The sequence below is a fragment of the Platalea leucorodia genome (assembly GCF_965183815.1).
Source record: "Platalea leucorodia genome assembly, chromosome: 7".
NCBI classification, from domain to species: domain Eukaryota; kingdom Metazoa; phylum Chordata; class Aves; order Pelecaniformes; family Threskiornithidae; genus Platalea; species Platalea leucorodia.
In genome coordinates this window covers 64,357,808-64,384,715 of record NC_138829.1, presented here as the reverse complement: position 1 = coordinate 64,384,715, position 26,908 = coordinate 64,357,808, and the positions used below count along the sequence as shown (strand labels likewise).

The 26,908-nt window shown below is 36.7% G+C and overlaps 1 protein-coding gene across 6 annotated transcripts in view; it reads right to left on the bottom strand.

Annotated features, from left to right (window-relative positions):
- The window catches only part of CSTF3 (cleavage stimulation factor subunit 3), a 52,663-nt gene that overhangs the window by 25,316 nt on the left and 439 nt on the right, over positions 1 to 26,908 (bottom strand). For 5 of the 6 annotated variants that reach the window (XM_082317442.1, XM_082317444.1, XM_082317447.1 and 2 more), the window contains exons 2-3: positions 17,230 to 17,331; positions 17,005 to 17,100 (exon numbers count right to left, since the gene is read on the bottom strand). In XM_082317442.1, coding sequence (XP_082173568.1) covers positions 17,005 to 17,100; positions 17,230 to 17,331 — 198 coding nt within the window. Of the gene's footprint in view, positions 1 to 17,004; positions 17,101 to 17,229; positions 17,332 to 26,610; positions 26,827 to 26,908 lie in introns of those variants that run through there. The other variant, XM_082317443.1, reaches the window with a different exon arrangement.

Sequence of the window (26,908 nt, the reverse complement as noted above, 5' to 3'; positions counted from 1 at the left end):
TGGCAATATGTATTTCCTGGTTAGAGAAAGACAGGACTACATTATCACTAGTTCCTTTTAAAAGATTTTGAATAGAAATTTTGCTCCCGTATTATTTTTTGCTCACTTTTTGCATCTAACAGCTTTACACGGTCATTCCAAGCTACCGGTCCTTACCCACTGACGTCACCGAACGGCACCATCCACTCCACACTCCACGTTCTAAAACGTGCCGGTAAAACTCCAGCAGCCTACCGACGCACACGTCTGACTAAAGGCACCAAGACCTCCTACCTAACATCAGGAAGATGTCTTTCATACCTCTGCTCAGCACTACTCAAGAAAACAAGAACTTGTCTCGGGTGTTTAGGTCTTGCCACATACAAGCATAGTTTCTGTAACAGTGTCTAGCTTTATGCTTATAATCGGGAAGTACGAGCTACCTACTCCAATCATTTTTCCAAATAATGGGAGACAATCCAGTGTTCTTTGCTCCTTCAGTATTTATTACGTTTTATTGTACAACACATCTTTATCTGTGGTACCCATTCTTTAACATCTTCTCCAAATCAGGAAAATCATTACCTTTTTTATTTAGGCAATTTGCCCACTGTTAAATTTAATGTAATATTAACTGTATGCTGTAATTTACAAACGCTAAGCATCCTTCTATTTCCCACTCCTTTCTAGCCAGATTCAACTTCATACTTAGACTCTCAATTTGTCTGCAAATCTCATTTTAATAAAAAGTCAATTTTCAAATGCCCCATGGCTTGTAATTTCCTCTTCAATTTCACACTCACTTTAAGCCACTGCAGAAAACATCAACCCACATTCACACTCCTGCAAACTACCTTGCTTCCTTCCTGACTTAGGCATTTTGGTTCTTCCTACGTACTTTAGTTCACTTCTGCTTCTCATTTCTGTTTCTCAATGTCTTCTGTATTTTACAGAAGCAGCGGGAAGTTTTAAAAAGTGTTTTCAGATGGCTAACGTTAATAGATCTACTGATATCCTTTGCAGTTATTAGGAAGTATGCCATTTCACAAAGAAGCAGTGCTTTTTCGCCTGGAATTAGTTTTATATTAGTTTAACTCTCAGAGGAACAAATTTATAGGACTCAAAAGCACATATAGCACTCATGAACTGCAAGATAATCTGTTAACGTGACAAAATGCAATGAGATAAAGACTTGCTGTCTTATCTATTGGCCAGATCACTGAAGTTTAAAAGTTAAATTAAGAGGGAAGCGTAAAAGCAAGGTATTTGGCCCAGTCTGTAAACTCAGATAAACCACATCAGTTGTCTTCCTCAACCGCATATCATAAGCAAACAGTCCCTCAGCAGGGGCAATGGAACTGGACATATGCACTCCTCTAATTCTTTCTTCAGCTAATTTAGTAAGATAATAGGCGCCAGTATCTTGACAAGGTTGCCAAACCGAGGAGCACAGATACACTGCAGCCTGCCATCACCATGAGCAAGGCACTAACCCCGTAACCCAAGCTAAACACTCCTTGCAATACTAAGACCTTAAGAACAGGGCAGGGATCAGACCGCTGCCACAGACTACATATCATAAGGGGTACATGAGGTATCACTACCTAGAAAAAAATCAAAGACAGTTTTTTCATTACAGAACTCGCACCTTAAAATACTCTAAGATCTAGCTTAAGACCCTTAATTTAAAATCATCTAGTTGCTTTTATCAGAAATCAGCATTCATTACACTAACATACAGCTCATTAAAAAAATCATTCCTCCTTTGATTTTGGTATCCTCAAAGTATGTCAGAGAAAGTAAGAGAGCAAAATTTGCAAGAAAGTGATGATTTTCTATGTAATTTGATGACATAGCTGGGGAAAATGCCATATTTTAGGGGGCATTAAGTTCCCCATTAGGTTTATAGTTTGATGACTTCTCACTACACTCATTGCGTGCCTACAGTTTTGATATATTCTTTTCAAATATGCTTGCATAAAAGTGCAGAAAAGGGTAAGTTTGATAACCATAATTGTTTCACACTGTGAATTACGATATTTCAGAAAATTAATTTTTGTAGAATAAGGTTACCAAATGATAATATTTTTTGTATGTAAGCTTCTAAGAAGTCAACAAGATTATATGTTAATAATACACCTGAACAACCTAGAATTTCGGAGATCTTACTTTTTAAAGGAATCCTTAAATATCTATTTATAAAAAGAAGCAACACATCTAGAAGGCAGCAAAGCTCCCTTAAACAGTCTCCACACTGACTTAGCAAAAAAGGCTAATAGTCCAAATGAAAAAATCTTAGAACCAAAAAGAACTTCTGCCCTTTTGAGTGGTCAAATTCATTCAGAGACCATCCATTAATTCCTTCCATTTTCTAGAGTGGACCTGGTCTAATAAAGGCTCTGTGCAAAATAAAGACAGCCAAACAAGCAATTATCCTAAGAGAAAGGAACACAAGTTGCTTGAAGAGTAAAAAATGGTACTAGAAGATGTAATTGTATCATACAGCATAATCTTGTAGCTGTTACAATATTAGCACAAGACTAGCTTGGCCTGTCAGCAGAGGACAAATTGTTCTTAATGTTTTGTCTCCATGGCTGGAATGTAAAGAGCAATTTTCCAATAATTTGTTGCAAAAATGGCCCAAAGAATGGTTCTCAAAGCCATTAGATTGGTCTTAAGTCTCCAAAGGTGCCTGGGGGCTCTAATGTTTGACCACAGAAGACAGCTGTCTCATCACAGGAAAACAAGAATCGGAAATCTAAAACTTAATAGTAGAGAATAATGCCCAGGCACAAGTAAATCTCTGCAACTGCGTCGCAGCATCAATTTGCAGTTGACAGGATGTATACTGCATTACAAAATAAACCTTACTAAAGCCAAACTAAGTGCACTTGAACTGCAACGCTACAAAAATAATCGTATAAGGAGGGCATGTGGGTCCTGGCTTTGCCATGGATTTCCTACGAAATCATGAAGAAACATTTATTATGTCAGTCATTTACTAAAATGGGAAAATAATCTGCCTTAGAAATCTAAGGTTAACCTAATGACTGAGCTGGTTTTGTTCTACAGCAATGAGATATTCCAGCCAAAGTTCAGGGAATTAGCATATTTTTCTAATACAGACAGCTGCCCTAATTGAAAATCCTTCAAACGCCTGTCAGAAATCAAGGAAATTCTCTACTGTTTCCTTTCTGAGAATGCATATTCTTAATCATAGTTCCTGAAAAGTCTCATCTATAATGTTAAAAAAGGAAAGATTGTATTTTAAAAGTTGATTACGGAATTAAATGTCCAGATTTGTCTTTTGGCAATGAAGAAGAAAAAAATCACTAAAAAAGTAGCATCCAGTGGTAAGAATTAATAGCTTCCTTAAACATATGAGTTTTACTGCAGGGTCTTCTCAGTATCTCATTACCAAGATTGGACCGATCACAAACAGCCTAATCTGAAACCACATGAACAAGGCAAATCTTTTTCGTTAAAGACTTGATCCAAAAGCATTTAAGTGGGTAGACTCTGCACAACTATTCTGGGACTTCTGTTTCCAGAATACTTGAATTTGGGTGTAATTACAATCCCAGCTAATCAGGCTGCACAGTACATTAAAAAAAAAGCCTGCTGGGCTCCCATCTATGGAAATAATCCCACTGCTCATAAAACAGGATAAAGACAAAAATATATGTACAGGTACTTTTAAATCTACATGAGTTGATATTAGTGCTTAGAGGACTTATTAAGCTACCTTACACTTGAATAATTGGCTACATAGAGATGCACTGATGTTGGAAAATACAGATTACACATTCCCATGTTTACAAATGAAAGCTATGTAGATGTCATTTCTACTGGGGGGGTTAGCGCTACACTGTCTTTAATTTTACAGGTCAGCTCAAAATAACTTACACCTTATGTAGGGTTGGTTTCTGTTTTGTGTTGGTTTTTTGTTGTTGTTTTTTTTTTTTTTTAAAAACTTTCCATGTGATTAGAATAATAAGATTAAAAACCCATGTAAGTCAGCTGTACTTTTTGTAAGACAAAAGACTTGTAAAGACAATTGTTCATTATGTTGTTCCTATTTGAAATTCACTGGTGTCAGATTAGCAGAGAGAAGAGCTGCTCTGACTTCAGATGTCAGTATAACAAAATGTCACGTGCTAACATTCATTTCACATGCAGCTAGGTAGGTGCACTTACAGTTTATTTCACATCTTATAAGAAAGATGAAATGCAAACGCCCATCATAAAAGCAGTACAGAAACTCACAGCCTATATAGCCTAGCAAGAGAGAGACGGAACACAACTGACATCCCCGTTTCCTCCCACCTCTCCCCAACTCTGTATATAGAGAAGAAATACCAGAAGTTAGGGTCAAGTTTTTAAGCTAAAGACTCTGATTTTGGAGTAATGAAAGGACATTGGCACAGGTAAACCCCTAGACTTGCCAAAGAAAGGTTAGCCTTGACCCATAAGCTAGAAAGAAAACCTTGCTTGCTGACCAAAAATGGAATTACTATTTTTACGTACATCTGTACAGAACAAATAAATACAGCTGGTAGTTCTGCCCGCCTTGCTAGAGAGCACTCTGAGTAATTAGAGTTTCTTTTCAGTAAAGCACTGTTTCATACTAATAGTCTCATTTCTTTGTTGCTTTTCACAGTGATGAGTTTGCTTCTACACCCTGACACCAACAAGTGGTGTCCATGTAGAATTAGACATATTCTAGGAAACTGCTGCTGGGGACAGCAGAGATCCAGTCAGTTTGATACTTCTTCCCCATACCCCTCAAACTGAGCATTTTGTGGCTTCTCCACTATAACTGATGATTCAGAAACCCCAAGTAAAGTGTTCTGAAACTTTCTGCAAAAAAGAGACTCTTCAGTAGACGGAGAGCAGGAAATTATTTGATTCAGACTGTGAGGACTTTAACTTTTAGGATAGATGCATTGTTAGATAGACAAAGACTGGACAGAAAAATACAAAATACTTTCAGATAGCATCTGCATTAAAGAATGTTGCAAAATGCCTGCCAGTTTCAAGCATTGCGTTAAAAAATAGTATGTAGGCTCTCAGCTGATTTCTTGCATCTAATTTGCACAGAAGCACACAGGGGATCTCAGAAATACCAAGATAGTTTTGTTATATTTGGCTGCTTTAAGCTAGGATGCCAAGAGCAGTACTTGGTCTAACGTAAAGGCATCAAGTACAGAATGAATACCAAACCACCACCTGTAAAAGCAACATGTAAGTAACACAGTAGCTTTCCTGATAATCTGTATCACTGGCAGAAAATATTTGGTGAAGTATAAACAGAAAACTGCTACTATAACATAATGTAAACTACCTAAATTGAGACGATGCAGCTCACAGCAAGGCAGACAAGGTTCTCAAGAAACGGCGTGAATTTCCCCGCATTCAAACTTTAGCCTAGCATTGGAAGACGATGGTGCTTGACTCGTTTTTGGTGTACATCATCATGGTGACGCAGTGTGTTTAAAAGTCCAGTCTGAAGGTTCAGCAACATGGAGAAGCCTCACTACAAAACCCCTGTGATTCACTGAATCAGCCAGTGCTTGAGCAGAGAACTGACCTCCAATATAGATCGTAGCAGAAAACTCTGCTCACGCTGGTAAAAAAGATGGTAGTCTAGACATTTTAGCAACTCTGCCAGCCTGGGAGAAAGGCAAAACACAGATAGTCCCACTGAGTTCAAGCAGTCAGGGCAACTTAACAGTTGGTCAAGATTTCTATGGCACAAAAGTACACACTAAGAGCAATGAAAAATGTCTGACCATGAAGCTTTTGCAGAAACGACAGACTGTTGTAAGTCTGTCATGCAGGCTAATGACAACACCTCATCAGTGCAGGGTCCTCCTTTGATTCAGACCAAAGATCAACAAGAATTATCAAACTTATTTAGAAACACCAGTATTTTTCTCATTAGTAAATTAAAAAAACCTCACAGATTTACCTTATCTTTAGAATTTCTGCAAATGGGAAAGAAAAAAAAAAAATCACAAAACTTTTCTGGGGGTAAAACTGAATTTTAGGAGCATCAGTAAAATAACAAATAAACATGTAACATCTCATTTTGTGCCTTTTTTTTGTAAATAGGTGAACAGAAACTTTAACAGCGAAGACTAGTAGCAAGAACAGTAGAAACTTTGTGGCATTATGAAAAGGGAAACTTACCTCCATCTGCTTAGTGCCAGAAAAATATTTCTGCTGAATTAAAGCCTGTCAGCTAATTTTAAAATTCCATAGTATCTCCCTTTTAATACTTATCTTTAACACAAAAAAGCACATGGGATATAATTTTTAAATACCAATCTTAAATTGAATTTACAACAAAAAAAAAAGCCTGAATTATGTTTAGTGACATCTTATGTGGAGAAATTAAGTTTTTAACCTTTAACAGTAAATTGTAGTGTTTACTGCTCAGGCTTGCCAGCACTGAGATTTTATCATGGGCAAATACCCTGGAATATTCTGAGGTTTTAAACAACTACTTATGCTGCCCATTCTGCTCAAGTACTACTGTGCAGAATTTCAGTTGACATAAATACACTGATAACATTTCCCTGAGGAACGCTAGCTAGCGGGCAACAATAACGGGCAAGTAACACATACTTACCAGGGCAGCAATTCCTTTTTTTAGGGGGTGAGGTAGGGCTGGGGACACTGCTCTGGATTAAACATTTTAGCTTGCATCCACAGCATTTTTTCAGGTAACTTGCAACCAAGAAGTCATGAGCTGGGGACTATTTTAAGAGTGCATTTTTATAAAGAAAACCTGAAGTAGCTAGTAGGGTGTCAGGGGCACCTATTTGTCCTTTTTAAGATTCATCCCAGTCTATTTAAGACCAGTCCATTTAAAACTTTACATTCTTCATTATAAATGAACTGTACTTTCTTTCAGTTACTTTGTATATAATAATCAGTCATCATCACCATGGAGTAAGCACTTCTAGCACAATTTTACAATTAGACATAATTTACAATTCCCAAAGTGACAGTCAGTCAGTACTAGAATGATGAAATTCCCCTAGTGAAATTCAAACCGCTAGACTAAGGCTTTTGGTGTAAGGCTTGCCATTCTAATTTAGTACGAAGGAAACGTTTCTTCATGTATGAACTTGTCAGCACTATCAGGTTATGCAGGTAGACTTTCAAAACATATTGCTTGTACTAAAACTATTAATTACTGCAATGTCTATGGAAAACGTGGGGAGAGGGGTCAATCGACATAGCCAAGGGAAAGAAAGATGCAAGCTAAACTTCCATCAACAAGATGCGTTACAAAAGCAATTTTCTCTAAACTTATTCACTGTCATTTATCTTCAACTTACATTAATTGCATGCTAGTAAAAGTGCATAACACCTTTAAGTTGATGAAAGCCGACGTATTAAATTACCCTCATTCTATTCTTCACAATAGTAACATCAATGAGAAGGCTTCTTACACCTCAAGCTCCTGCATGATACGATGTAATTACGATTTTATCTTCTAATTATCTGTGATACAGTACAAAAGAGTAAACTGTAGAGATTAAGCCAAATTTCAGGGAAAGTTTAAATGAAACTCATTTCAGATCTGTTCGTACAACATACTGCATATCATAGGCTGCTAAATGTGTCTATGTGCTTTACAAATGCAATACCATTACCATCTCACCAGCAGCCATGCAGTTGCATAAAGAGATGTTAAGAGCATGAGATTTCTTCTGCAATAATTAGGATGTAAAAGGCTTGCCATGGGATTAGTTTTGGATTTATTTTTTTTTTTTTTTAACAAAATCAGGCAAGTTACAGAAAGGTGGAAAAAAGTTACGAATATTATTTAATTACTAGGGAATCTCCACCCTCCCCGCCCCCCGCTTTCTGCCCCATCAAAAATGGTAAGCAGAATCATGCTGCTTAAATTCAAAGATGACGGAACCATCCAAAGACAGCTTCTTGATAAGGACTCCTAGGACCTCCTTTCCATCTGAAATGTGAATTGCAAGGCACATCGAAAGATACGGCCCACAGGAATACCTGAGAGAGTCCACAATTCTTACAGCAAACACACTTCTAATTCTGCCCATGAAAACATACAAAAATAATCTTTTGATGGATAAGGAAGAATGGAAAGAAGGCAGGCCAATACTGGGTTCAAGACAACAAAAGTAAAGCAGGAAATCTAACTCTGCTTTTCCCATCATTTACGCACTCCATCATGTTTTTGCACTCAGACTGAAGCTGTATACAATATAAAAAAATTCCGTTCATTGTTATTTTAAATATATTCCACTTCAAGATTATGTACAAATTATTTTTGTAAGTTATGAGTACCTATAAACTTTTAAGTAATCTAAGTAAATTATCTGTAGACAATTTCCACTGATATGCTCATACACTCAGATTTCTGTTTAGTATGATTTTAAAACAACATTAATTATGCTGTGTGACCTTACACATAAACATGTATATACACATCAACGAACATGTACACATATACATAGCTTGAGAGATTCCTGAGGAATCCACAGGCATGGAACCTATAGTCATGTTGCCATTTAACCATAAAAACTAAAATAATCAAAATTTTGTCAGTGACTTTTTAAATAGTGCATTTGATTGTTGCTTTACCTTCCGTTCTAACTTTGGAAATACTAAGGATGCTTTTTTTTTTTACTTCTGATCCATCACTGGCTTAAGTAATACATACATGTGTGTATATTAGGGAACAAGCCCTTAATAGAAGCTGCAGGGATGCAGAATTTGACAGGAGTCAAATACAACATTCATTTCCTCTCCTTCATATAGCCTGAAAGCAGATTTGAGATAAACGGTTTCAGTATTAAAATAGGACAAGCCACTTCATAGTTCAAATTCCAACTTGAAACTATTTTGAGAACATGCTAAACCAGCTCCTAAATTAAGAAAGAACTTAACTGGAAGTTGTACCAGCACCCATACATACACTATAAAACGCCACCAACTACAGCCAACAGTGTTATACATTTTATTTCTCCAAGCGGGAGAAATAAACAGAAGATGGGGGGTGGCGGGGAAGACCCTGGCAACTTTTTGTTCTTTGACAAGGCATCTTCCCCTTTCCTAAGGAAAACAAACCAAAGACCCAGCTGCAACTGAGCTGCCCTTTTTCCTATTTGGTCACACTACGAATATTTTAAACATACCTTGTTTCATGTATATAAATGTAGTTCCAATAAGCACAATGAAGTTAGCTCACATGCTACCTTCACCATGTCTGTTTTATCTGCAGGACAGCACATATGTTAACTACGTACCAGCCACCTCATTTTTGTAAATCTAACCCACTTTAATCTCTGAGTAGAGAATTTATTTTTATTTTGTTTAAACAGTAAGAACAGCATTTGAAAATCTGTACTTCCAGCAGAGATGAGATCTGAAGGAAGTTGATGGCTTTGCTGCAGTCTGGACACATAAAATACTAAATCAAACAACTAGGCATCATTTTGCAAGTTATCTTTCTAGTCCAAATGCATGACTTGCCAAGTATTTTTCAAAATGTATTTGATATTCATTCTCATATAAACCAATACGGAAGTATCAGACTGTGTAAGAGTTTGTTCTGCTATGGTCATGGGTTAACACTTCAAAGAGTGTACAGTCATTTCTCTTTCCAGTTTCACACACTGGTTATTTCTTATTCTCTTATTTCATGCACTAATGCAAACCATAGGGAACTGGAAAGAGTAAGCTGCCCTGATTAGAAAGTCTAAGTCATTATATAGTCATATTACAGGAATCAAATGAGGTAAGACAGTTGATTCCCCATCATACCACTGAACTTCTCAAATTAGTTGATTCAGAGGAACAGTTTGAATTAATAATGATAAAGCCTATACAATTCAGATATATGCATAAGCTCCATAACTGTTTCACCGAAACACAGAGCGGGCATGAAAGTATCATTAAAATTACCATGCTTCCTCAGCATACCAACCATTCTAGCTCTCCTCCTTTTGGAGAAAGTCGAAGATGTTAAAGCTCTGAAAGCCTTTAGCCCAGCAGTCAGTCTACAAGAGCTTTGGTGACAGGATCTACTAATAGATCAGCAATGTGTGCTCACTGGAACTTGTGAAAACTAAGATTAGTACATGGACCCTGCCACAGGGCTTAGTGCAATCTGCTTCTAAGGAAACAGACCCAGAGCCAGACAGAACGTTTACACTTCAGTTTAGAAGTGAGTTCTATTAAACAGTCTTGTCTCAAGATGCAATAGGACTCTGCTCTATAGCAGTGTTACTGAAAACTGTCCACAATCTAAATTTAAAAAGAACATCTTTCTACTTACAATGCCTATCCTTAAACTGAAACATTTCTGATGCCACAGTTCCAAGGAACTCTGGAAATGCTCCCATTCTTCTACATTATGAACATCTGTCACTACCAAACTAGTTAAACCACAATAGAAATCAGATTCCAATCACCGTAAGATCTTCTCGTGTGTAGTTAACTGCATGTATACAATGTGCCACAAAAAACGTGAATGCTGTCTGTGCAATGGTACAGTTATGCACCAATGCATATAATTTCTTCTCACTTTTGAATTGTTTTACATAAGAAAGGAAAAATGTCAAAGCTTATGGTATTAGGTACACAACACTTCACTGCAGAAGTCCAAAATTGTTACTGGATGTAGAACAGCTGTCACACTGAGGCCATCAGTGAGAAAAAGCGTACTCTAACAAGGGGGGAAAAAAAACAATGCACACTCTTAAAGGAAGACCATTTGCACTAACAGGACACAGAAGTGCCAGAATGAATGGCTCGCCTTCACAGAAGTTTCTAGGCTAAGAGAAGCCACTGTATTTCATCACAGCAGTGACTCAAAACCTTTTCATAGTCTGCAAAGAGACTCTGCAGCAAATAAAGTCAAGCATTATTTTATGTAGTAGCACTAATAGATAAGGTTTAACAGAAAGTGTTGTCTCAGCCATCAGGCTTCTCAAAATCTGAATAAAGAGCATCAGGTAACTCAACCAGCTGACAACTGGAAGAGATGTAGAATCAATGAGAAATTATGATAATAGCTCCCTCACCCATGCAGATGAAGACAACCAACCTGTAGCTAATACAGGGTACAAAAGAAAGCTGTAGAATTTTACTTCTGGTTCTTTCAGGTTCAGACATGAGAAAGAAGCTCAAGTTTGTGCCTGACCTAAACACACATTTCCCCCTCAAAATACCAACAGAAGGACCAGCAAATGACTTCGACAAAAGAAAGCACACAGTGAGAAAAGTTTTCACTGTCCTCGTTACATTTAAAATGAGACTGCAAAAGTGTTGTGAACAAGAGTTTTATATAACTAACAATTCCAACAGGGATGTTTGTCACCCCACACGGAAAGAATACAACAGAAGAGGAAATAGTTCATGTTTATTCATGTGAAAACAGCAACACACTATAGAAGAGGGTTCATAGTAATCTCTTCATTAGGCATCACTTCCACTTCAAAAATTAAAATTTCTAACACTTTCCCATGATATTTTTTATGATCAAATACAGAAAACAGAATTATAAGAAACCCACTAGTGTTGTACCGCGCATCTTCTGAAACTACAAATGTCAATTATGTGGATAACTTTCTGATATTATAAAACTTGTAGGACCATGGCAACTATGCAAGATGTACGTGCCTGTATTTACATATTGAGTAGAAAAGACAGGAAAGAAGTCGCATTCGCTTTCTAGTGCAAGTCTACAATAATCACACAGACAGAACAACATTTATTAACAGGAATGGAACAAGTCCACACATGAGTAAGAAAAGATCATAAATAATACAGTTGCAAAAAAGATTAAAAATCTCAGACTGAGGTAGTCAAGAATGTGCAATATGGACATTTGTACAGAGCACCTGCATGGCAGTTTCTCGAAAGCAGAAGTTTACTATGAGAAATGTGGTAGACTAGCAGGGTGGGCATGGATTATAATGGGCATGTCTTCCATTAAGAAATTAACAAAGATCAGCTAGCAATATATACAATGTTTTCAGTTGAAAGCACCACTAAACAATCTCAGCCAAGAAGTCTATTCTACTTTGACTTCTGATCACTCCAACTTCATCCTGACAGAAGTCAGTTCCCATTTTTCCCCAAGCAGAAGAATTTTGGTGGTATGTATAACAACTTTTTTTCTGAACTCAGAACCAGATTAAAGTAAAACAGGGGAAGAAAATGCTTTGAAGAAACACAAACATTTTAAACAAAAACAATCATTTTTCTAAATGGTTTTATTTACATTTTTCATATACAAGAACGTTAAATGATACATTCTGACTAGTATCCACACCAGTGTGAATTACATGAATTAAAGATACTGATGTATTGCATATGATGAAATGCAAAACAATCAACCCTAAGCTTTGGTCCCACCCTCTGAATCCTCATACAGCATCTGGTTTGTTACCGAGACATCTAGAATTCAACGTGTTCATATCAAATAGTTATCTGAACAAATATATCTAGTTTCATTTCTTTAGAACAAGCAGTAACATAGGAGTCTTACTTGCAAAATTCGCAAGACGAAAAATACATATTAACAGCCAAACACTTTACACACATGTTACTAGCTTTGTAATTTATTGTTTCTAGACTTGGGATATTTGTCAACTGTCTTGTGCTTACGATTTTTCAGTCTTTAATTATGGCAACCTTTCAACCCCTACTAACAACAGTTCAAAGTGATCAGGATATAATGCAATATACTCAACAACAAAAAAAGGTAAAAAGGTGTGGTGTGAACTGGCCTGAAACGTTCAGGACAATTACAGATTAAAGTTTCCACTTAGAGCAACTGGAACTAAAAATTCTTTAGATCATTAAAAAAAATGTTGCAAATACATGAACATAGTTAATAAATGTGCTTAAGAGGATTTTCAACCTGGTGATTTCTCAAGGGAAACTAGCAGAGAAAAAGGTGACAACTTCAAATGCTTGCTTCAGAACTACTGAAATATTTACAACACTGGTAAAGTAAAAGCTGTTTCAAGTGCATGAAAAGCATTATCAAGTCTTTCTGTATCTAAAAGATGATTCAAACAGTCGAAGAGACAAAAGAAATAGTAATAGACAGCTGGGCCTATGGGATCATAGGGTGTATTACATCAGAATTTATTTTTACATTTTTGTAGCATCTTTTAGCCAGATGCCAAAAGCACTTTAATCACTAAAGCAGGCCTCACAACAACCCTGTGAGGTAGGTAGGTATCTGTTTTAATAACGGCAAAACAGGTTAAACAACTTACCCAAGAAGACACAGCAAATCAGCAGAGCAGGCTAGAATCCAGATCATGTGATCTATGAATTTAACATTATGGCACATGTGGGACTGAGGCTTACATGTTCCTTTAAAACTGTGAAAGAGGCACTGACATGTGAATTGATTCAAGTTTTCTGGAAGTAGATTTTTACGGAAAAGGTACCAAGAGAAAAATATGCTTTAAGCAACTAGAGGAAACAAGAGTCTGAGTAAGAAGAGTGGCATTACTGTACCACTTCCTAAATGTTAGTAGATGCAGAATAGTACATTAACTATTTTACTTGCTAAAATATGTATCAAAAATAGACTACATAGTCTTGTCAAATTCACTAAATGAAACTCTATCCTCGCAAGTCTTAAGCATTCAAATGCTACGACCCAAAAACGTTGTGAGCTGGGAGTTGCTTCATCCAATTCTATTATTTCTATGTCCTGCAACTGCTTCTTTGAATGTCAGAAGAAATAAGAACCAGTGTGAGAATCAAAATTTTTTGACCAATTCAAATTTTAATAGTAGAATTCCCATTAACAAATTGTGAAAGCATGCTCTTCTGAGTTAATCTCCATGTTCTACTGACTACCAAACCAGTCATAATAGAGACCAGAGCATATAGGTCGGTGCTTGGCACATGAAATGGAAACATGAAGTATTCAGTTACTTCAGCACAGTCTGTATATCAATAGCAATAAGTTAGATGATACACTAAGTGCTGAGCACTGCTTTACACTATATTCCACTAGGGAACAAAGTTGTACACAAAAAGGAAAACAAAGTCAGTGAGCTGAACAAACACTGTCATAAAAACAAGAGGTAATCACAGCAAGGCCTGCTCTTAGAAGTTTTACATTACAAAATGAACTGGCATATGCAAGGAAATGGTTTCTGTTCGTGTAGATTATAAACAATGATTTCTACTTGAAGATTGGAAGTGACTACAGAGAACACACTCCTCTAGTTAGGCAAAGGGAAATTTAAAGATTTCTAACAATTTTATAAAGAATACAGCTGTTAAAGGGCTAATTCCTTTTTCGTAAGGCCATAATCATAACCCTCACCTTAGCTCATCTTCCAATAATAGACCACCACTATGTAACAATATTCAGCTCAGATTTATGTTGTTCAGAGGAAAAAATTCTCTAGTGAAAGACAACCTGCCAGAAAACAGCCCCCACTTTCCTCTCCCTTTTTTTCTTTCTGTGATGCAAAGAGGAAACATTATCATGTTTAAGAAGTGATATGCTTGTTTTGACATCAGGAAAAACGCAGCTCACAGATGACTGAAGATTTAGCAATTTTCAGATTTAAACACTGAGGCAGTGAAAGTGAATCAAAACCAATGCTAAATACAGATTTACGATAGGTTTACTTTCCCAGCTCAAGGCTGGAAAGATACTTCTGAACTGTCCAAGAGAAACTTTCTAGCAGGAGGAGACTACTAAGATTTCCAAGGAAAAAAGCTTTTGGAAAATACCTTCCCTATATTCCTTGTAGATCTTAAGGCTGCAATAAAAGAAGCCTCAAAACAATTCCTCTATCTCAGGTAGCCTTCAAAAATTATTTGAAGTCTTAACTTATATTCAACCACACTGTTAAAAGAACATTTGAGAAAACATTTCATTTTGAATTTACTCTCAGATGGGACTGTTCATAAGATACGCAACTTAAAACAACACTGACAAGAGTGCCCAATTGTGTGAATGTCTATTTTTTAGAGAAAAATTTGGAAATAAAAAGTTATTTCAGCTTATAGCTATAAACGGTTACATATATTAAAAAAGACAGAGAAAAGCATGTTGCTTTCTAGATAAATCAGTCACTATGTGAGTTTTGAGAAGTTACTGGAACCAGGAAAGAAAAGTTGAAAATCTAAGTCACAACTGGGACTTTAAAAATTTGCCTGTGAAGATGAAAGATAAATTTCTAAAAAGTAACCTCTTACACTTCTTTCAAATATAACCCTTTTCAAGTGTAACCTCTACCAGAACTCTACAGTTCACGTTTTTCCATTGTTTTGAATAACAGAATCATGTATTCCATTTCTCTTATATTTGAAGTGCAGTTACAGGCAGACACACACACACACACACGAGCTACTGATCTTTATGCCAATTCTTTCCTTCGCAAATTTACCTTGTGTTACCTGGTTACCATACCTGCTGGGTAGAAGCTGATCTTCCTTCCTTGAAGAAGCAGCACGTAAAAAATTATACCCTAGACTGTTTTAAGTTTTGCCACTGTTAATATTTCCAAGTACTACTAGATTATAAATTAGTTAAAAGGTGTTGATTAAGGGAGGTAATGTCTGTCAATTCACCTCTGAACATGGTTCAAGATGAGAAGCCTCAGACAAGAAGCTTTACACTGATAATAGTACTTTCTGCTTAAAGATCTACAACATAGTACAGGCTTTCTGAGGCAGTCTTATTCAACTTCAAATTTGAGGCATGAGAAAGATCAAGGTTTTAAATAAGCACAGAAATCAGATAACTTAATGTCATCATCAAACTAGATTAGATTCTAAAGACTAGATCCTGTAGCAAATATTGCAGGGTACAAGAAGCTAATGGATTTGGCTGCAGGGTCCGAAAAGGAAAAATACACATCTGTATGTGTTAGTGCAGTCACAATCTCCCAAATCTGTCCAATCGCCAACATTCCAACTACTACTACAAGCTACTGGAAACAAAATAGTGAAAATTCTATGATATTTAATTAGGTAATATTAAATTTAGGTTGCACTCTTTTGCACTATAGCACCTTACTAAAAATTGCAATATTAAAATTTCTGTTAGATTCCCATGATCCAAATTTCATTCAATAATCTTCAAAATTTACTGCCAGAACACATTTGGATACGTAATTTAATGTAAAATAAGATACAATAACTATACAATGCAGTTTTGCCATTCAGATTGCTGCTTAGCAATTTTCACATAAAATGGAAAAAAATTTAGCTATCTCATTTCTCATCTACAGAACACAGGTCCCCACCCCTGTAGTCTAGCATATAGAAGATCCGTCTCTTAAGAACAAATGTGGAGCTAGAAGATGCCCACAGAAAGCATGTGTATTAGTATTAAATATCAGCTACAGAAAATAAAAAAAAAATTCCAATTATACAGTGCCTTTCATGGCATGTCATTAAAGACTGTTTAAAAGATCAATGCACTTAGTGGGAAGTTTTATACAATTATGTAAACAATCACAGTTTTGTTGGGATTTTAGAAGCTAATGAGTTGTGCTAATGCATTTTCCCAGCATTTTCATTCAAGAAATCAGCTTCCATCCCACACCCTCCCTGAAAACACTGTTCACAGGAACACTCAATTCCCTAAGAAAGCAAAAAAATTAAAAGATCCAAACATTCACAGAAAGTCATTCAAATAAGTTTGTACGTATAAATAAAAAAAAAGTCCTCTAAATAAATGACACGGGAGGCAATAAATTGACACGACAAGTAAATAAAAGGCTAAAGCACTCCAATACCATTGAAACGGTTTTAATGTTGTTGCAATTCCATAATGCAACAATCATCAACTCATAAAAGACCCAATACTTGAGAATTCATTTTAATCACTCCTTTGTACCTATTTTACAAAATAAAGGCAAGGCATATTTAAAATCCCCTTTTTCCTAGATATTATGTGCCTATCTTATTTATGCTTATGAAAGTGTAAACTTAAACTCCTATTAAATATTATATAAGAAAAAATGTAAAAATATTAACCTCTGCTTCAATGTACAGTTTCCAGAATCTGCCAGAACTGGGGAACTGGGCAACAAGGCGTTCATAGGTCTTCCGTGCTTTGTCTATAGGTTGATTCTAAAAATTGAAAATCAAAACAGCATTTACAATATTATGATTTATGTAAATGAATATGTTGATTTTACTCCAGAACCAAATAGTGTGAGTGGACCATAGATAAGGAAATGTAATCCTATGTCACTAAACCTGTGCCTCTCGAATGAGAATGCTCCAAGCGTCAAGGTCATATGGATTTTCTTCTAGTTTCTTTTCAGCTTTCTTCACTTTTTCTGGGACATATTCAGCAGCCTAGAAAAATTAAAAAGAAGACATAAGAGATCACAAGTAGAGTTCGAAAAGTTCTGTTCCAGCTACAAAGTCAAGCTAACAACAACATTCTGACAATGTAACATTCCAGATCTCAGTTTATGCTGGAGTTACTAAACTGTAACTTTATCTAGAAAACAAGTTGTCCCAGTAAGATAATGCACTCTTACCACAAGTTCTACATATTTGGTGAGCCAGCAAAACGCTAGACTAAACTGACTAGATGTTTCTAAAACACTAGAACAAATTTGAGTTTGCCAGAAAATTTATTGCACTATGAATTTTAAACACTTGTACCGACCTGAAACTTTTAGGGTGCAAAAAGTAAATTCAAACCAATTTTTCTATTGCAGACCTCAGCCAAACAAATCCAAGTCACTGCACGAGTCATTCTGTATATGCAGGACAGTAAGTATTTCATATCACAAGTTACAGATTTAACAAGAAGACTAGGAGATGACAGTTCTAGCAGCAACATATACATGTTATCCAAGCACAATTTGTTAACTTTCTGATCTGTCAATCAGTGCATTCTTACAGTTGCCTTCCTGTAACTTTGGTACTAACTACCTTAAACCACTTTTTTTACACTCAGACATTCACATTGGAGTTTAAAAACTTTTTTTTATATGAAAAGCTTTACCAAATTGAACGTTAACTTGTTGGCATAGTTACTACTACAGTATAGGCTTAAGTGTTCTTTTAAAGACTTGTGGAAATATCTTACTTTATGATCTCCAGAAATTTTTTTTGAGATTTAACGCTGTTAGCACAAAGTAGATGAAAAAAATTACAATCTGATGATCACATACAGACAAGGCTTAAAATACATGCTTGTTACAAGCCTAAATGATACAAAGTTTTTTATTAAGCATGAAATATTGTTCTGACCTGTACTCCAAACAGCTTATTTACTAACTTTCCAAACTTGACTCATTTTCAGGCAGATGTTAGCAGTCCCAAATCACACGATCAAGTAAATTCTTGCCTTCGTGAGATGTAACGATAATAACCTGTAAATTAGTACTACAAGACCTTTCTTGTGACATTTTACAAGTCAGCTACATAATTACTGTTAGAATATACGAGAATATACGATTCTGTATTGTATAGTGCAGTGTGACTTATTTACTGTACAGAAAATTCTAAAAAAAACTGTCTGTTGCTGAAAGGTTATTTCAAGGAAATAATTTTAATTCTTAATATTGGATCTAGGTCAATACGTAACTCGTGAAGATGAAAAAGACAGCAAACAGGACAGAGAGAACGGATGCTCCTATCAAAGGTGCCATCAAACTTATAAAGTGAAGGAGAAGGTAACTAGAGAATACAGAGATATGACGTCTAGTAAAATTAACAAGCATCGCTATTGAGCATCACTATTGCACATCTCTCCTGAAGGAAAGCAGATGTTCCAAGAATACAAATCCAAGGTATTATTAATGGATTTTACTGGAAGACCATTTACAATAGCATTATATGAAAATAAGCTGCCAGTGAAGTGTTGTACAAAACAATGACTTAAGGAAAGAAAAAGCTGGGGCTAGCAAATGCAGTAAGCCCAAGTTACTTAGGAACATCAACTTTATTTTCAGGAGTGCCCTGCCCCTTTGCTTTTATCAGCCTCTGCAAATGCACTACTATACAACACTTGCTTATGTTATACATTACAATTCAACTTGATCATTTAAAAAAAGCTACCGTATTTTTGAATATTTTTCAGCACTACCAGTTTTTGTGTCAGTCCTACTAGCAGGATATAATTCAAGGCATATCTCTTAAAAGATTTTAAATTAAATTTACTTATAAAATGGACAAATTATCAAAAATGTTGCAGAACTGTTAAACTGACATGTAATAGCAGCCATGCATGAAAGTGGAAACAAAAAAAAAATCAGTAGGAGGGGCTTTATAGGAGTTTAAAGACCATTATTCTTTTTGTTTCAGTTCTCGAGTTGTTCTTAACATTAATTGCTCAGTGCAAAGCATTGTAGCTTGGAAGGCAAGTATCACATCCCACAGCAAACTAAATTATAAAATCATTTTGATTAAAAAATCAAATTAAAAATTAGTAGCTCAAAGTTGTCTGCTCAAAAGTAGTAAATTTATAAATTTCCATATGAATATTTTTACAACCCTAAGTCCATCAAAATTCTGACTCTGTAATACTGCATGTTACAGTTCAACTGATATAGGCTTAAGATGCAAAACACAGTATGAAATCCACCAGTGGTTTTATTTCTTCCAAAATGACATCATAAAAGAAGAAGACATGATAGAAGACAGCACTGAAGCTGAAATTTGCAAAATTTAAAGACTATTTATGTAAGTTATCTCTACAGATGACCCAAAGTTGAAATGTTGTTTATTCAATAAAGCACTAATTCAAATTCGACCACACCAGTGGTAAGCATTGCTTCTCATTATATTACATCTCAGCAAAATCTACCTGTCAAATGTTCAATCAAGCATGTAACGTTCTGCATTCAATTAGACAGAAAATGCCTATCAGGAGTACTATAATGTCACCTACAATTAAAAAAACCCACCCTACAAAAACAACTGGAGCATTTGTGGAAGCACGGGGTCCTGCACTGTAAGTAGTAACTTTCAAACAGGAAAAAGTAGAATAGGCCACTGAAGCACACCTCAACTATTTTAGCAGTAGTTCAGTTGTATTATCTCAAACCTTTCCATGTGACACACAAAACACAGCTGACACTGCAGTGAAACAATTAAGGCTTCCAGGAATTTGATTTCACCTATGCAGATGTAGGGCAATAAACTCAGAAAGGCTGAAATAAATTAAGCTGGTGAAAAAATAAATGCTGATGAGATGCATAATCATAGCAATCCTACATTAATGTTGCATGTTTGATACAGGACTCCTACTCTGTATAAGAAGCGTAATAAAATGTTCATTCTTTTATTGGAAAAAATAAAAGACTCATTTCCTAAATTAGCAAATATTCACTTTGCAGCAGCAGATAAAGTTCTCCATACAGTTATGTAAGACAAAAATTATAGGAGCTCTGCAGAATTGAAAATAATAGGATCAGGGTTTTAAACTGGACTGCTTGGAATTCATTGTACCTTATGTCATATGTATGAAAATACCCAACTTCCTAAAGCCAGTGAGCACTCCTTCTCCTGTCCCTATCCATCTCCAGGATGAATAAAAGCCATCCGCATTTCAGAGAGCCAACTGCACTGCAGGCAAATCAGTGCCTTGGTTATATCTGAGCCAAAACAAGGCCTCATTACCTTGCACCTTCACAAATAATCACTCCTAACATACTGGAGAACTCAACACTTAGGATTTCCAGTCTGGACCGTTTTGCCAGAACTAGGAACGTCAGCAAAGATGCCTTCAGTTACACATCAGACCTGTGAGGACATCTGCAAGCATGCAATGAAAGGGAACAAGGAGCTTGACTTTTAACCTAGCTCTACTATGGCCAGAAAGACACTTGATCCCAGTTTTGAAAACTGCACATTAACTGCGCTCTGTGCTTAGATCTGCTGTTATCACAGTTCAAGTGTATGTGGCATTTGATTATGTATTTTTAATTGTACTTGCACAACAGTCAATATCCAACAGTGTGAATACTTAATTCTCGGGTGTTTGCTCACTGCCATGACCCTGCCCCTAGATAAGCATTTTCAGGCCCTCCCTCTGGTTAACAGAAGCACTTGAGTTACTCTCATCCCATGATCATCTATAATCCTGTAACAAGCCAGTTCAGGGAGTTAAATCAGCAGAAAAACAATCCTATTAGAAAAGTGATTAACTTTCTAATGGTTCAACTCCTTGATTTCAGGATCAGATGCGATGCAGAATAGAGGATGCAAAACTATACAGGACTTCAGCAGTCGCAACTTAAGATCACATTAAACTACAGTAAAACTGCACTTAATCAGGTATATGCTGGCTTTTAACTTTTCTTCGCTGCCTGAAAAAAAAATGATGCAAAGAATTGTTGCATACAAACTGGAAAAATACTTCTTCCCTTTGCTTTTGATAACTGTGTTCAGTATACCTCCCACATAATCAGGCTTCTATCCCACAAACAACCCACTCAAGGTCACACAATTTTTTAGCACTGCACGTTCCATGTCCACAAGTATCTGTACTATTACCATCTAGTCTGATTCACAGCTTCCCTTTTATTATTTATACACAGATAAATAGCAACGGATTTTTAGTTTCACAGATACTAAGACTGTAGAATGATCTTTATGATCACAGTTTTCAAAATCTGAAAACACCTAAAACCAAATTATCCAACAAGAAGTCTAAGAGCTCCTTCCTGCAAAATAGATCAATTGCACAAAATCCAAATTTGAATTCATAAAGGATGTCTGAGTGAAGAAGAACAGAAGAAACAAAGTTGACTTTTAGTATTTACTAAAAGTTATTTATCAATCACCTTCAAGGAAAAATTCTTGTTTTATACCTTACTGCTAAAAGCAAGAGTTAACAATTTCCCCAGGCCTCTGAGAATGAACCCTCATGACTCCAAAGTGTGTAAGAAAATACCTAGCGAAACACCTCTTTCAACTATCCCCACCACCTAATGCATCCAATTGCTTAAAGCATCCTCCTTATTTCCACAAAAGGATCTTCTGCAGTGAAAAGGAAATGTATTTAAACAGCTGTTCCATGTGTGAAGTGGCCAGTTTAAGATGCTTTAAAAACTACCACTTATTATGAAATGAGAACTTCTACAAACAAGACATATAGGCCCTTGTATACAAAAAGGCAGGAATTTTAATGGCTGATTCAGTCAAATTGGTTCAACATTCAAAAGGAGTTACATCCATTAAGACAGAAGCTACTGTTTGGAGGTTTTGGCTGGCTGTTGCAGTTTAGCATAGCCGGGACTGTAACAGACCCAACGGATATAATTTTAAGTATATTAACATGCAACTTAACAAGCATTGTTAGTTGTCTATTTAGGTTAATTTACATGTTTGTCTAGCCTAAGTTTTTTTTTCTTAAAGTTTAGTTATAGCTGTATGTGCACAGAACAAGTTTTAAAATCCTTTCCTTCAGTAACACATCCCTTCACTATAGTTACACCTTATCAATCCTTGCACTTTTTTAAATCTGTTTTTAATGCCTTGCCTTCTTCTATTCTACCACTAAGTCAATTCAACTGTGAACACAACCTTGAAAAAAATTTTTGTCCTTTGAGACTAGCAGACATAACCCAGCTTATTTATCTTAAATAATTTAACAAGGATACTTTTGTAAGTACTGCTCCTCCAACCCCCATAATCTGGGCTGGTTTATATCTCTGAACAAATCAAGAGTTTTAAGTTACTAATGATTAACACTCTCTCCTCATGAGACTATTTCCCAAATGTTAGCATTTAGACAGACACATTTCCCACTTTAGCTTCTTAGTATACCTGGAACTTACTGACCCTGGAAATGCAGCTAAAATATAGAGATTGTTTACAATTGTGTAAAAATTGGAAAAAACCACCGCATTACCAACTCAAAAGTCCTCCTCCACCAATCCTTGTGTTCATTCTGTTTACAATCCATTCCTACAGTAAATGTAAACAGTGACAGAAAACCCAGTTTTACTATATATCATATAAAACAATATGCTCTTAGAGGAGTTTCGTTGAAATGGCTCCACCTGAGATGTTAAACCCACACAATCCTGCAAGAATAAACTTCTGCTTTCAGTATTCTGCTCAATGATATCTATTTTTAAAATGTTAAGCTAAAGTTAACTACAGAAACATTTACTATTGCATTTAGAATTCAGAAACTTACATGATGTACTATATCAAACAGACACAAGGCATGAATGAGAGGAAGGAGTAGGAAGGAACAAAAGTACCAGTAAGAAACCAGAACAGACTGCTTTCGAGGTCTTTTCTATAGTCACAGAGACAATACAGACATCTTTTTTTCCACAGCTCAGTCTTGGACGAAATTCATATTCATGTAAAGTAACATGTATCACAGACTGGGTTATGTATCTTAGAAACAGTTACAGGAAGCGTGAAACGCATGTTCTACCCTTAAAAGATTAGGAGGCAACTAAGGCAGGGGTAAAGCAAATATTGCATCAAGTCTTCAGGTACAATTGATGCCTGGCAAGTATATATTTATTAAGTGGATAAGAACAGTGGTTCTGCCATAGCAGAAAGAGGCAGGGAGTAAAATGAATTTAGGTCTTGTTAGAGAGTTCATGAAACAACCTCCACACAAATGAAATGAAACTAGATGTATACATTAAGGTCCAGAAAAACATAAAGGCATACACAGGTGCAAGCATGTACTCTTTGTAACCTCAAAACATGAAGAGATTGGGAAGAGCTTGTCAAGGAATTTTCTGGCAAATAGTGGCAGATGCAGCCTTTCAGTCTACAAATGTGGATTTCTGTGATATAGACAGGGCTAAGTGTTTGGTATTCTAAAAACCCACCTTGGAAATTCTGGTTTATTAAACATCATGTAGGCCTTGCCAGGAGTCTGGCAGGGACCTGACAGATTTTAAGTCCTGACATCATTCAACTGGTTCTGCAGAAATTAATTTGGGTCCAGCATAGTTAACACAGTGCAAGAATTTAAAATACACTGCAATAGTGCTGGCTTCATCACATTTCTTTGTCCCCCTGCCCCAGTCTGTTCTACAATAATGATGGAAGGAGGAGACAACCTATTTAAGTGTAGTTTAGGCTCCTTATCTACACAGTAGAGCAGCCTGGAGCTAAGCTCAACCTGAAGGCAGTAAAGCCACACTTCAACTGCACTGCACCTGTTACAATAAAGCCTCCTAAACCCCAGCTGGGTCTTTAACCTTAATACCTCTACTCTCCCACCCTCCCTACCTCCAATATTCCACTCTCTGTTCTTCCTTCCCATACTACCACAACTTTGAACTCACTGGGGACAGCACAGCAATTCATTTTTCACCTGGCTGCTTTTGGAAGTCCCTTCCAAACCCTATGATTTGGAAAGCAAGATGCAGACCCCTCTGCGTGTCAGTGAGTCAGAGCTAATAATTCTGATTTGTCAAATATTTTTAACATCTGCATCATATGCTACCATATGTACATCTTACGCACAATATAGATGTAAATTAACCATACAGTCACTCCCTTATACTGATCTAACTATGCGACTGTCAATGAAAATGGCACCCAAAAACTCAGAAGCTGGTCGTGGAAGCAGCAGCTGAAACCTAGAACAGGAAATCCAGACTCAATCCCACCTCTGCCTAGCTTCAGCTTCCTACAGAGAGGATCATTTAAAACCATAAGAATATTGTGCATGTAAAGCCAGAGAGCCCTTCAGATAGCACTAGGTTACAATATACAGCAGCTGCAGTGTGGGGAAGGGAGCAAGGCCCAACTGCCCCAATCACAATGCTTTGCTGTTCCTCCTTCCACAGAGACGCAGTGAATTTAGGTCTGTCATGCTCTGTAAGACCACAGTTAGTCTGACATCAACGCTTACTTAAGGTACCCCTGCCTCACTACACAACTGGATGAGTGGTAGCCTAGGGTGCAGAGAACTTCATGGCAGTACTGCTAAAGAGGCTGATATCTAATTATGGCCTATCTTAACATTAGCAGTAAGAAACAGAAGTCTGTCAGGGTAAGAAAAGAAGTGTAGATGACAACTTAGTGAAACTGAAGAAAATTGATGGAAGGGAGGTAACTGACCATAACAAAATTAGAGACTTCTAGAAAACCAGAATCCAGAGGCCTTCATAAAGACGATGGAGCAGGAACAAAAAAAATTTAACCCAACCTATAAAAGAGTTGGTTTTTTTTAATTTTTATTTAAAGTGCACCCAACATGAAAACAGTAATCGCAATAGGTAAAAAAGATGAACCTTAATATGGATCAAAAACCGAAATTCAAGCCATATGTTAAACTACATGCTTTACATAGGCTGCAAATAATGATTTGCAATTTTTTGAATGCTAAAGCCCTCCTCTGTGATATGGCATCACAATATTAAAGCTGTTCCTTTCCAGAACAGTTTTTACTTCAGTATGCAGACAATAATTCAACCTTTTGCATGTGAAATTCTCTCTTGCAAAAGAAAATAAAACTTTAAGTCAGCATTGTTTTTCTTTAAGTTAAATAGTAATGTATTACAAGCCACAGAAACACACTACTTTAACCAGCAGCTTAATTATGCAATTGAAACATCAATATAATTTAAAAAAAATATACATTGGAGTGGGTAAGCTTAAATGTGAAACATATTACACATTAGGATTATAAAAATTTTATTATTCTTACTTCTTTGTGGCCCTCTACCTTGTGATGAAGTAAACCATTCTGAAGAATCTCTTGCTTAAACATACTACAAGTATATTTATTAACCTGACCAGCTTTGAGCATACAGGCTGGTAATTCATAGGATATTTTTCTAATGAGACAGAAACTGGGTATTTTACATTCTGAGCACTTGTCTCTCCTACCTCCCCCCAGAACTGGTGATCTTACAAAGACTTTACATGCCACCCTTTCAGAGTACAGGCCCAGACACACAGGAACATAACCTGTTTTGTAAAGAGACTGACATTCTACAAAGAAAAGCTTCTTAAGGGAGCACTAAGTCATCGGCTTAATTTTAAGTATTTTTGTAGGGTACATTGGCCACTAAGGCATGCCACAGTGTTATCAATCACTCCTCCCTCAGTCAGGAACTTTCATCCCCACCCCTCCAATTAATACTGATTTTAAACATAGCCCTAACTATCAAAAAGACCTGTTTAGAGAAATTCTGTCAGTAAGTAGGAGGTAGTTCATGGTAATATCAGACTTAGAAAGATAATGTACAACACCCTGATTCCACCTGCCTAGAAAATAAGAAGTTATGATAAATACATATTCTAGTATATTAAAACAAAGCCAAATCTAACTGAAACAGTAGTTATTCCCCCCCCCCCAAGAGCAAGAATGCTGTACCACAAAGAAGATTCTTTATTAAATAAGTGTATTTTGATTGTTTCTAACTTAAAGGTGTTTTAATAATGCCTTATTCTGGAGGAAAAGGGTATGGTTAAAGAGGCACACAGCCTTATATGTTAGGTGCATATGTTCAGCAAACAATCACTTTACAAAACACTGCAAATGCATCAGTGTAAACAGCTTATCCGGGTTTCAATTTTCTTCCGGAGTGTGTGTACTCAATGACCACGAATAAATGAGATCAGGAAAGCGAAGCTCACTGGAATGCCTATTGTCCACCTCGACCTGAATTAAAGCTTGCTTACCAGAAACGCGAAAGCTGAGAGAGACATAGTTTCCAGAGCATTACGGGTTTTACGGAGGGCGGACGCTGGGAGCGGCTCCGCGCACCCCCTTCCCTCAGCGCAACGCTTCGCTGACGGAATAAAGTCGAGTTCCTCAAAATGGGTGTGTGCGGCGGGGGAGGGGAGCCCTTCCCCGGCCGCGCCGCCGAGCAGGCCGGCAGGGCTTACGGCCGCAGGCAGGAGGCGAGGGCCGCGCCCCCGCACCCCGGCCGCGCTCCCCCCTCGGCCCCGGAGGCGGCTGAGGAGAGGCCGCCAGCGC